This window comes from Melospiza georgiana, chromosome 12 (assembly GCF_028018845.1).
Source record: "Melospiza georgiana isolate bMelGeo1 chromosome 12, bMelGeo1.pri, whole genome shotgun sequence".
NCBI lineage: Eukaryota > Metazoa > Chordata > Aves > Passeriformes > Passerellidae > Melospiza > Melospiza georgiana.
The window spans coordinates 11,419,616-11,432,541 of NC_080441.1; the positions used below are offsets into that span (position 1 = coordinate 11,419,616).

Consider the following 12,926-nt stretch of genomic DNA (forward strand, 5'->3'; position numbering starts at 1 on the left):
ATTCTGGAGTCATAAGCTAACAAACTATACTTTTGAATCAGAATTTGTTTATCTGGTTTTGTTATGTTTTGGTTTGGTGTTGGCTAATCATTTTCTTCATCCCTAAGGGAGAGCGTGGATTCCCAGGCAGTCCAGGTTTTCCTGGTTTACAAGGGCCTCCTGTAAGTAAAAGATTTCCCAATCTTGTAATCCACTGAAAGACTTCTACTGTGAAAAATAAGATAAATATCAGTCTCTTTTTGCAGTTTTTCTTTTAATAGATAGAATTTTATTTTTAATATTTAATCAGAGCATTTTAAATGTCCAATGAAAGTGAGTTTTTCTGCTGCATGCTGTGGTAAAGCTTAAAAACCACTTTGAATTCTCACATGCTGAGATGCTTTACCACCTGCAGAAAAATACAAATACATGCATATGTGTCAGAGAAGGTCTTGTATATCTGAAGAGTATTACTGGTGATTAATGGGTGAGCAAAAAGATAAAGGGTAGAGTGTTTTATGTATAAAGCACCAGGATACAGCAAGTGACTGTCGGAACCAAAGTACAAACAGATGTAGTAGACAGGATGGATAATAGGAGGCAACATAGAAACATTGCTAAGAAAGGAAAATATAATCCTTCTAATGCTCAGCATTCTCTATGAAAGTTCTCTGATTTCTCCATTTGATTCTGAAATTCATTAAAATTTTATTTTCCCCTTTTCCATATATTTTTATAAGTTTCTGTCTTTAATGTTTGCCTCATGGTGTAGATCTGATTAGTTGATTTGCAAACAACATACCATTGATTTATTTCTATTGATCTTAATTTTTGTTTGTGTTTCTTTTAAACAAAGGGACCCCCTGGGCTGCCAGGTATGAAGGTGAGTGTGCTGTACTCTCACATCCAGGTACTTACCAGACATGGATGTGCAGTGGATCTGCTTGTTTCATGCAAGACTGTGTGCACCCACTGGAACCTGGAGAGACACTCCTGGTGTTTCCAGGCCACTCCAGTACAGCTAACTGGAAATTCTGCAGTGGCTTTGTTTGGGTCAGTAGCTCAAGAAGTAGCAGAGTGTTTCCTGAAGCTGTTTCCTTGGGCCTGTGAAGTGTCAGTGTTGAGGCATCAAGTTAACAAAATGCCTACAAACACCCAAATGCACCATAAGTCTGTCTGTGCATACTCAAAACACTCCTAAAGACTAAACAATAGTGACCTAAAATACCCAGTAACAAGAGTAGTACAACATCTTTTTGTTCTTTTGAAAATGTCTTTGTATTCTACATGTTACATAGGTGGTGTTTTCTCCTAATTTAGAGTCTCTTGATCTGATGTTGAACCTTTTATTTTTTGAATTTTGTTGTACCTTTGACCAATCAAGCATGGGCCAAAGCATCAGTTTTGGCCCATGCTTGAGGTCTATTTAGGAGGAAACTTGACCCACAGAATTACACTGTTAGACATGTCCTGAGAGGACAGCATAACACTGGTACTGGAAAATTTGGACTATAAAGCTGAATTATCTTTCTTAGCTCCTTTTCCCAGTTGTTTTCAAGATATTAAAGGACAATCTCATTAGAACATATACTTTCAAAACAAAGATATTCCCTGAAATCAATAAGAAACTACTTCAGTATGGACCACAAAGCATAATTGTTGTAACAGCACACTCAGCACTAATCTCATGGGATGGGACATTGAAAAAAGCTGAATGAGCCTTTTTTCTGTTGTGTCCTGTCCACTGCTTTCACATGAAGCTGGAATGTTTCTTTTGTGAAGAATTGGTATTTCAATCCCCTAATCTTTTGGAATTTAAATCAATGCTGCTATCTTTGTACAAATTAAATCTTTTAATAGTTGTTAGTTTAGCTGTTTAGAGTCTTCATCTCTCCTAAACAGAACTATTCTTGGAGAATCTATGCTTATATGAAAGTTTACTGCTAGGGTGTAGCATAGCTTAGAGTCTTAGGGGCCACTGTGTGCCCTTTGGAGCCAAATTGGTTGTAAGGAATTGTAAAATGTATTATTAATAAAGACAACTGTATTTTTTCTAGGGTGAAGCAGGTGAAATAATTACATCCTTGCTGCCAGGACAGAAAGGTGACCCAGGATTTCCAGGTCTTCCAGGGATACCTGTAAGTCGCATAAAATGTTATTAGGCTGTGTTCTGACAGACGATAACATCAAAAGTACTCCTATTACAGGAAAATTAGCAACTTGATGCTTGGGGATTCATATGTATTCTTGGAGGTGCAGGGCTCACATTTATTGTACCTCTGATTTATGGCTTGAGGGAAAGTGTGTGATTCCATATTGCTCTTAATAGGGTGACCCACAGAAGGCAGAAAGGTCCCCTGGTCAGGAAGGTGGTATCTAGCAGACAGCAGTACTCAGTTACTGATTTGCTTCTCTGCTTTTCCTGCCTCTTCCCCCTTCCTAGACATTCTTTGTATCATTTCTGGAGTTCCCTTCCCTTCTTTACCCTGAGTCGGTCCCATCTGGCTTTCTGGCTGTAGCTGCTGTTTTGGATGGTGGGAAGGAGAGAGTAATGCCTCAGCTGTTCTCCTCATGTTGCACCTCCTGAGCAGTGTTTCTGCTCTCCCAGCAGTGCTCTGTGAAAACAGCTAGTGACTCCAGGCCCTGTGCTTCCCCACTGAGCCATTCATTGCTTTAGTGCAAGAACAAGGGGAGCCGAAAATGAGTCTATCAGTCTGAGCTGGGCAGGAGCCAGGCCCCCATTTCCTGGGACAGAGAGGCAAGCCCCACGCCATTCTGTGACCAGACTGAGCCTGTTAGCATTTCTGCTCCTCTGATCTGTGCTTCCCTATTGTCTCTTTCTGGCTGGGAGGAATCACAAATACAAAGTGTTTTGTTGTTCTCTCTCAGTGCATGAAGAGAAAGAAAGTGCAAAAGTAGTTCAAAACAAACCAAGAAGCATTCCCTTATCCGAGCCAAAGAGATGCATTGATGTTAAGAGCAGAACTCTTCTAACATGATGTACACTCATTTAGGCCTTTTCCCAAGGACAGATTGGTAGGGTAGTGGTAGCTACATTGATTTGATATGTATGGGATGTCAGCTGTTGGGGTTATTTGAACTTAAAGCTCTCACTGGGTTTTTTTTCATAAAAAAGGTGCCTCTCATGGCCTCTTCCCCTTCCTCAACAGGGCCCCCCTGGCTCCGTGGGAATACCAGGTCCAGTTGGCCCTCTAGGGCCCCCAGGTTTGACGGTAAGCTTCTTTAACCTGCTGTTCATCAAGCCTTAAATGGGACAGTTACTGCTTCATTTCAGGTTCTCAGAGGCAGTCAATAAAGTGCAGAGATCATGGTAGTCAGGACTTGGTGAGGACAGCAGCAAGCATGCATTCAGTTCAGCCTGGAGCTGTTACTGTGCATCTTAAATAACACACTTCTGAAACAGCCTGTTCCCAGAAATCTCTTTGCTTTAAGTTGTGCTGAATCATTGTGCAGGCTTCTTAATGTAAAACATGAGAAAAGATTTAGCTTATTTAGACTATGATGTTTTAATACCTGTTTAATTTCATTTTATGGTCTCACCTAAGGGAAGTTTCTTACATATTTGTGATGTTGAATAGCATGAGTTTTCAAAGGCAGGCAAGGTGCCTTGTCAGCATGGAGATAATTCACAGGAATCAAAGCCACGACATTGTTGGGGGTTTTTTTTCTACAGGGTTTTGTAAAGTGCTTTTAAGTGACTTGGTTTTTTGTTTCCTTTTTCAATAGGGACCTCCTGGTCCACCAGGGCCGCCAGGACCCAAGGTACTGTCTTTGTCATATTGATGGACTGTTTTCTTTCTCTTTTTGTTTGTGGCTTTTAAGGGCTGATGAGTTATACTTTTTGCAGGGTAATATGGGTTTGAATTTCCAAGGACCCAAAGGTGAAAAAGTGAGTAGGTGATCATAATGATATTTTTACTTATTACTTCTAAATACTTGTTCTTGCCATTTTTGCTTGTACTGCCTGTAATAAGCTGCATCTTCCTACACATTAGGGTGAACAAGGTCTTCAGGGACCTCCAGGGCCACCAGGACAAATTGGAGAACAGAAAAGACCCAATGACATTGAGTTTCAGAAAGGAGATCAGGTGAGTGGGACACTACAACCATCTGTGGTGAGCATGTGATCAATCTGCAGCCTCTGTTGGTTTGGTTCATATATGCTCACATCCTGCTTATTGCAGAGGTTCTATTTTTTCCTCAGTGTACTGAATATTCCAGGCCTGAGTACTTTTTCTTTAATAGAAATCATGCCAGTCACATTATATTTTATTTCTCTTAGTAAAATAACTATTCTAAAACTCTATAAAAGCAGTTCACAGTAACATTAAAAGCAGTTAAAATACTCCCATTCTTTGGAACACCCAGAATTGCAATTTCCAAAGCAGTCTGGGGATTCAGATTCCCACTAATTAACCAGCTGTGTCATCCATTGTGAAGAAGTCTTTCAAAATTTTAATTCAATTTCTTCTTTTTTTGTTAGTGATGCCCCAAGATCTTTATTCCCTGTGGTCTGAATAAAGTGCTTTCCCTGTTTCTGGCATCTCAAAAGTAAATATCAATCATATTTTTGCATTAAGCTCAAAATACTGGTTTGATTTGTATGGATCCCTCTCTACCCAAAATGTCAGAAGGTCATTGGGAGAGTTAGCATTTTTAAAGTTATTACACTTTTTTGGTCTTTCTTTTTCACTGTGGAGCATTCTGCAGTGCTGTTTAATTGTGGGTGCCATAGACAGTCTGAGCAAAACCAGCAGGGCCATGGGTGCCTGGATGTCACATTTTCCTTGAAGTTTTCGTGATGTTCTGAAATACCACCCAATGGAAGGGCAATAGAAGAGTTGAGGTAGATACTTTGAGGAAAGTGTTGAGTGATGATTTTTGTGCTCTGACTGTTTTGCAAATGTCACTGTAGTAACTGAACTTTATTAGTTTCTTCCATTGGTGTTTGGGTCACTTCCTTCCTTTCCATCTTCATATCTTGGGAGATGTGTCAGAGAAGAAAGCTTTGGGATGCAGCAGTATTTTATTTGAGCAGGGTGTAGGGCAGTTCTGCCTTTCATCTTGATCAAAACCATTTGTTACTTTTCCTTTCAGAAGAGCATTAAGCACCACTGAGGCATGAAATAGAACTATGTGCTGCTGTACACTTGCAGTGCAGTCATCCTAGGAAGGTCTCTGGTTTTGTCTGTAACTGGTCATAGGACAGAGAGTCAAGAGCAGCATTGTGTGTCTTTATAATTCTAAGAAAACACAAAGTAACATTTTGACCACACTGTTGAAGCAAAAATTAATCTGATTTTATTGGGGTCAGAGTAATTTGCTTCTGTCATTAGGGACCCCTGAAGGACTAATTATACTGGCACTAATTTATGAAAATGCACAAAGTAAAAGCATTCTACCTACATTCCTTTTAAAGCACTAAGAATTATAAACATTCTGAATGCATTGCCTTTGACCAACATTTAGAATGATTTCCAAGTTTGCAAATTGGTTTTTATTTCAGCAAAATTTATGCTTGGTAGTGCACAATCAGTAAAAAATGTCAACATTGCAGTGATTTTTTCGTGAAATGCATGTGGAGTTTTTGTATGTGCCTTCACCTATGGTCTCTGACTAAAATCAAGTGTGTAGATGGGCTTGAGTCTGGGATGGCTCCAAGAAAATAATGGAAAATGCTCAGAAACTTTTTGTGGATTCAGTAACCTGTAACTGTTCTTCAGGTTAATGGTGAAAAGGTGTAATAAGACAAAATAGAAATGAGAACTTGTTAACACAATGATCCTGTGATACTTTTCTGACAAACACACTTTTATCCTGATGGCCTCTGAATTTCAGCAATTACCAGTCATCTAATGACTGTTGCTCCTATAATTTCAGCAGGATTTGGCATTTGTTTTTTCTTTCTTCCTTTTTTCCTTTCTTCTCTTTACTATTGGATAGCACCTGCAGGGCCACCAAGCCAGCTGCAAGAGGCAGCTGTGTTTTTAATGGAGTGAATCATCTAAATAAACAGGATGAGCAGTTAATAAAATTTATAGATTCACTTGAAATTCCACACAAAGAAAGAATAATTTTGATCCTTTATAACTTGGAATCTAAATGACAGCAAAAATATTCTATTTAAGAAAAAAGTCAACTAAGCTGCTAGGGAGTGATGGAAGCTTTAATTCTCTTTTTCTCTGCCCATGCTTGACAGGGTATTCCAGGTGATCCAGGCCCACCAGGATTTCCTGGGCCTCCAGGCCCTCCTGTGAGTAGAACTCTTAGTTCTATTTTGTTGCATCTGTATCAGAACTGTAACTTCATTCTGCTCTGGCTTGTGGGCTCAGTTTAAGATGACGTTTGTGTGTCCAGGGTCTTCCCGGTGGTGTGAAAGGTGAAAAAGGTGAGCAAGGAGAACCAGGCAAAAGAGTAAGTAGTCTGTTTAACCAAACATTTATCTTTCCATTCAGTGTTATCTTTGACAATTAAGCAAATGTTGAATTCAGGTGGGGCCATCAGCTTATGGGTAAGAGACTTTTTTTTCTCCTTGTAACCTGGCAACTCACAGATGACACACAGGGGTCATGACAGTGCTTCTAGCTGTGGCTCTCTGTGCTTTCTGATAGAGTTATCTGCATGTAGATCTTAGTTTAGGGGGCAGGAGAAAATAATTTAAACTATGTTATATGGATAGTATGTGAAAACCTTCAAAGTTGCTGGACTGCTTGTCTGAAGCAACAGTTTTCTGTTTCCTTTTAGGAAGGGTCTTCATTCAGTTTGCCCTGTACTGGGTTGCCAAGCAGCATGAGATTGGTGTGTGCATGTATATATATATACACCTTTTATATATATATAAAAGCTGGTCCAGGTAAACTCATTCTTGGTGGGTTTGCTTGTGAGGTGAATCACAAAACCAAGTCTCTGAGTACTGTTAAGACCAAAAGTAGTCAGATTGTCACTTCCCAAGAGACTGCCTCAATTTATGTGCTATCTGGGGAGGGCACAAGTCAGGATAGCTTTTTCTAAGGATAGCAAGAGTTTGTTCCTGATCAGACTCAAATCTATCCTGGAATTTAAATGTACTTGTATATCACAGCTCAGAAAAGCTGAAGAAGATCATAGAAGTGCTAGGAAATAGGATAAAAATAATATGGGCTGGACCAGCAAAAAAAAAAAAAAAAGAGGCTGTAACCAGCTTAAAACATTCAGTATCTTCACTTCCACAGCGTCTGAATGCATTGTTTCATCAACAAAGTGCCTTTGAAATTCGAGGCACAAGTTCTGCTCTGGTTAATTGGACAATATATAAACACTTTAGAAACATGCTGGCAGTAGGTTTTCCAATTTCCATAGGAAATAAATACAGTGGAAAAAATGTTTGGTACTGCAGATAAAATCCTTCATAGTTGCTGAGATTTACAGAAGGGCTTTGATTTGTCCCTTTTAAAGAACACAAAAAGCAGATTTACCAAACCACAAGTCTCATTATATATTGAGTGGGCTTTGAATTGTTGCTTCTCTCTGCAAAAGTAAATGGGAACCACATAAAATTGCAAAGATCTGAAAGGATAGAAGTCCTGAGGGGATATGTCAGATGCCTTTTGCCAAAACCTTGTTTACCAATATTTTTGTTTGGTTTTATTACTCTGAATCTGAGCATGTTGCATGCTTGAAGTGCAATTTTGCTATTAAGTTACTTTAAAGTTGCATTTTAGGGCTCCATATGATTCTGTGAGGTCAAAGCCATTTCAGATATACTCATAAAAATTTCAGTCTTCATCTTCAAATAGTTCTGCACATTCACAGGAAATCTTAAAACCTCAGTTTTGAGAGTTAGAACTCGTCACTAGTGAAAACAAACTTCACAAATCACATTATACTCTGATTCACTAAATCTGTGAGGTATTATTATCAATTTCTCAATGACTGAGCTGATCTTGGCACTGAGGAAGATTCACTAGGAGAAGCTCAATCACCTGCTCTAGTTCTGTTTCAGCAGGTGCCCCCAGACATGACTTCTATGACTCTGACAATAAAGCGCCATTTCTCTGCCCAGTGAATCACCTGGAATAAAGTGGAGCTTGCCCTGGTTTTATTGCAGCAATGACAAATCTGTTCAGCAAGAACACGCCTTTTAGAAGTCACTTCTTTTAGCAGAACTTCATCTTATATTTTCATTGATACTAATGAGAAAGTCATGTTGATTTAAAGGAGAGTTAAAAGTCCAACACCAAGTTTTATTTAGTTTCTCTGGTCACATTATACTAATTTACTGATTAAATATAGTGTTCCACTATTTAGGGATTTAGGATCCGTTTTCCAAATAAAGAACTTCTATATTGCTAAAATAAAAGGAGTAGTAAGCACAATGAATCAGCAGTAGTTAACTGGAGATCATTTTTTGCTGTATTCACCTAGCATTACTTTGAGACTGTCATGTCTTTGTGCTCTGGTTTTCAAAAAGGAAACCTCAGTTTAGGTAATGCCATTGGTTATGGTTGATGTCTTTGTGTTGTTCCAAGGACTGCATTCTGGATGGAGTTTGGTTTATTGAAAAACGGGAAACAAGTAACATAATTTCCATAAGAATTCTTTACTACTGAAACATTTTATTTCAATTAATATTTGTCTTTGAAGGGAAAGCCTGGCAAAGATGGAGAACCTGGTCAACCTGGTAGGGATGTGAGTAATTCATATGTTTTTAATCCAAACATATCTTTATAAGCTTTTGATATGGAGAAGATCTGAGTGTGATTATATTTCCCTTTTCTTGAAGGGTTTACCTGGTGGGCCTGGAATAAATGGTGCTCCAGGAAGAGATGGTGAAAAGGTATGCCAGGATTTTTGTCAATATTCCTGTAATAGATGGAAAATTTGCCATCACTTAGTTAATTTCTGCCTGAGTAGTAATTGCATTGCCTTTGCTATTACAGTGTTGAGAAATATTTGCAATAGCTTGTTTATGTAGTGCTGCACAGTATCAGAAATGCTCTTAATTTCATTGGTAGGGTGAAAAAGGTGACATGGGTCCCCCTGGTCCTCCTGGAATTGTAAGTTGCTGATCCTTTATTTTGTTGCATTTGCTTGACAGTGTTGTTTAGTTGTAGTTCTTGGCTGACTGAGAGTCCTATCTCTGGGTACAACACCAAGAGAACCAGAAAATTTTTCATACATACAGTAACAGAAACAATGGTTTCCTTCTTTCAAGATCAGTTCTGTGTTCTGGGATTTGCTGGGTCACAAACACAGGCTAGACTATAACCTCAGACCAGCAGGACTGAGTCAGCCTCACTGAAGCCTGTTGTAACTATGTTGGCTTGGCAGGCAAACAGCTTCCTATTGGGGAGTGCTCTTTACTGGAATTTTCCCTGGTAATTCAGTGGAGTGGGGAAAGCATCCTGTCATTGGCATAAGGTTCAAAGTATGTTGAACTTTCCCTCCCTCACATCTCTTTATGATTCCAATGACTCTTTTCTTGGCAATTAGCTTTACATGAGCATGTAACATTTTCAGGTTGTTCCAAGACCAGGCATTGATGCAACAGTGGGACCAAAAGGTAGCAAAGGATTGCCAGGACTTCCAGGAGCCAAAGGGGACCGTGGATTCTCTGGTAGGCCAGGCCCACCTGGCTTGCCAGGATCTCCAGGTAGGAGGGCAAGCTTTAAATGAAATTGTATGCTCAAGCATGTGGTTGGGTATTTGGCTTCACAGCCTTTACGCAATCCTTTTAACAGAAGGCAGAAGATTTAGAACAACCTTTGAGCTTGAGGGGTTGAACTTCTGGGGATAACGTGAGGAATTCTGAGCATTCATTGCCCTTGCTGTGGTGAACTGAGGATGCTAATCAGATACCAGCTTAATGCTTCTAGGGATAATCTGTCATATCACTCATCTATCATTAATATATGTTGTCCATTGCATTACACAGAGAGAGTGTTGTGTACTACATGTCTGGTAGGAGGTGATCTGAGTCTACAGTGGGAGTGAGCAGTGACACCTGTATGTGCATTATACATGCACAGAGAGGAGCATAATGATTCTAATGATACAGCTTATATATGGGGGTTTTTTGTCATCAAGAATTCTTTCATTAGTCCTGGTTTTTGTTTGTTTTGTGGGATTTTTTTCTAATCATAAACTTAGTTGTTGAGTCTCAGGTCAATTTTTCAAACAAACATTTCCAAAAATGTGAGATATGTATCATTGTCATCCTTACAAAAATGTGATGTAAACCATTAAGATAGCAAGGAACTAAGTCCTTTCTGTCTTAGGGATCACTACTGTTGGACCTCCTGGCCCACCTGGCTTACCTGGTGAGAGAGGACAGAAGGGAGATCCAGGTTTACCTGGGATTTCTATTCCTGGGCAACCAGGAGTTGAGGGACCACGAGGACCGCCAGGACCACCAGGTCCCCCAGGGCCACCTGCACCATCTGTTGCTCCTGGTAAGTGATGATCTCATAAACAGCAAGTAGAAGAGACTAAACAGCTTTGACATTTGCTTAGGTTTGGGTTTCTGTGGTTTGTTTGTTTGGGTTTTTTAATTCCACCTCCAAAGATGTTGTTTATCAGCAGCTGAAGTCCATGAGATTCTATTGCTATAGGTTCTCCAAGTGGCTCCCCTTGCAAATCAAGACATCTGTAGGAGAACCTTAGGCTTAAGGAGGGGTACAGAATTTTTTCCCTACTAAGAGCTGTGATAGAAGGAGAGTCAAAGGTGTAACTTTTCACAGAGTTCCAGTTCCATTTCATAAATATTCTAGTGTGTAGACCATGTGAAATGAGCTTTGGAGTGGACACTTTGGATGAAAGCACTTAGCTTTTTTTTTGGTATAAGGAGAGTAGGGAATGGCAGATGGAATGTAAGAACTGGAAAGCTGTAGTGGAGAGTGGCTAACGTGGTTCAGGAAGGAATTTCATGTCTAGATGGCATTGGCATCTGAAGTGTCCTTGCTCTGATGATGATTCATAGGCATGTTTTTATGATATGAGGCTGAACATTAGAATGAAGTGTAGAGATGGAAGTGTGTAGGCTGTGGGAAGCAGTGGGAGATGGTTGAGGTTGTAAAGAATTGAAGATTGTTGTGTAATATCACTATTTCTTTTTGAGATTGAATTACATGTGTGGGTTTTCACCAGCAGTCCTGTCTGAATTGCCAAAATGTTTGGTCTGTGATTATGGTGGGTGTATTAGAATCTCCACACAAATACATTTTTGTACTGAATGCATCTATTTGGTGCTGCTGTCAGTCTAATTCAAATAGATAATAAAACCTCTCCTGATTCTCCTTAGGTGAAGGGTTATGTGAGCAAGGGCCACCAGGTCCTCCAGGAGTTCCAGGACAACAAGGTTTTACAGGGGAGCGAGGCCAAAAAGGTGCAGTGTCATGGCTATATTTTCTATTTTTCTCCTTTTTTTGAAGCTTGGTAAAAAATGTAAAGGCTGCATTAAATAATGATTAATGGTGCCCCTTCCTAGTAGGGTTGAGTGCAGATGTTTTATGTCTCTGTGTAAGAAAGCTGTTTGCTTTGAGTGTAGGATACTCCTTAACACCTAACATTAAAGCACAGGAGCCTGAGTGGCTGAGGTGTAACCAATAATGATCTTGAATAAAGTGAAATGGAACCTGAGGTTTATGATTATCTCCCAGGCAGATAGAAACTGTGCTTTGTAACAGCCCTGGCCAAATCTGTTTCAAAATTCATTAATATTATTCATTAATAAATTTGACATTTTTTATGGAAAGCAACATTAAAGTTATAAATACAAGACTCCTAATTTGAGCTGGTCAGTCTGCAGTGAGTTTGTTTGTTTGCTAAGCAAAAGAAAGTCATATTTAATATATATCCTTGTTTCCAAAAAGACAACCTTGCAATGAGGATGCTGATATGGGTAAGTGAGAATCTTTTCCTAGCCCAACCATGGACATCATAAATTACTTTAGACATCTCGCTTTAATTTTGTACTCACTTGAAAGAAAAATATTTTTTGTCATGGAGATTGTAAAGATTAACTAATTAACCTAAATGAAATGTTCAAATATTTCACTGATGACTGTCACATATGTCTGTATGTGAAGGAAATTCCTAAGCTTCTTGAAACAAATCTTTTTTTCCTCATTAAATACTTTTAGTCTATTTTCAAATCAATGAAACATTCCCAATATTTATTTTCCACTCTTGGAGTTTGTTTGGGATTTTGATACATGTGGTTTATAGTTGTAGTTAGAAGTGTCAAGTACCTACTTTAAAAGGGGACACTTTTGCTGAGAAGAAAAAAAGTCCATGGTTTTATTTTCTATTTCTGAAAGCCCTGCTTTTGTTTTAATTGTTTTGCACTGTCATAACTACATCCTAATCTTATCTGATACTGGTTGTCTGACTCCTAGCCACCAAAAAGCTTTAGTTTTAACTTACAGGGAGGGGGAGGCTTCTAATTTTAAGCAATAATTATTTAAAGTAGTCACTTTGGACCTGTATTATAGATCAGTAGCAAGAAAACAGTTGTTTTGCTGAATTCTTTTAATATTTTCTAAAACCTCATGCTCAAGTACACTTTTTCAATGCAAATCTTTTTAGGTGACCGAGGAGACACATGCTTCAACTGCATAGGAACTGGAGTAACTGGTCCTCCTGGGGAGAGGGGACCACCAGGACCTCCTGGTAGTCCAGGTAGGGCTGGAGTCTTCACTAGATTGCTTAATATGTTCCATAAAGTCACTTTTTATCAGAGTTGTCTGGGTACAATGGTCACAATATATCTGTGTATCGTGTACAAGTTCAAATGTGCATTTGTCAGCTCCAGTGCACAGTTGGTGCATGTTGTGTTTTGCACAGTTGGAAAGAAACAAGATGGGCATGTGTGAAACAAACACTCATTCTTTGAAAATCTAGTCTTTGAGAAATATTTCTCTGTTCAAGACAGTCTTGCAAGCATTCTG

At 39.1% G+C, this 12,926-nt stretch overlaps 1 protein-coding gene across 1 annotated transcript in view; it reads left to right on the top strand.

Annotated features, from left to right (window-relative positions):
- Positions 1 to 856: 856 nt before the first annotated feature.
- Positions 857 to 12,926, top strand: part of COL4A5 (collagen type IV alpha 5 chain) — a 42,992-nt gene continuing 30,922 nt past the window's right edge. Inside the window, exons 1-15 of the mRNA XM_058032586.1 lie at positions 857 to 862; positions 2,037 to 2,117; positions 3,150 to 3,212; positions 3,727 to 3,762; positions 3,848 to 3,889; positions 3,996 to 4,088; positions 6,200 to 6,253; positions 6,358 to 6,414; positions 8,623 to 8,667; positions 8,762 to 8,815; positions 8,994 to 9,035; positions 9,499 to 9,631; positions 10,257 to 10,430; positions 11,279 to 11,362; positions 12,565 to 12,657. Of these exons, the coding sequence (XP_057888569.1) occupies positions 857 to 862; positions 2,037 to 2,117; positions 3,150 to 3,212; positions 3,727 to 3,762; positions 3,848 to 3,889; positions 3,996 to 4,088; positions 6,200 to 6,253; positions 6,358 to 6,414; positions 8,623 to 8,667; positions 8,762 to 8,815; positions 8,994 to 9,035; positions 9,499 to 9,631; positions 10,257 to 10,430; positions 11,279 to 11,362; positions 12,565 to 12,657 (1,057 nt within the window). The remainder of the gene's footprint in view (positions 863 to 2,036; positions 2,118 to 3,149; positions 3,213 to 3,726; positions 3,763 to 3,847; positions 3,890 to 3,995; positions 4,089 to 6,199; positions 6,254 to 6,357; positions 6,415 to 8,622; positions 8,668 to 8,761; positions 8,816 to 8,993; positions 9,036 to 9,498; positions 9,632 to 10,256; positions 10,431 to 11,278; positions 11,363 to 12,564; positions 12,658 to 12,926) is intronic.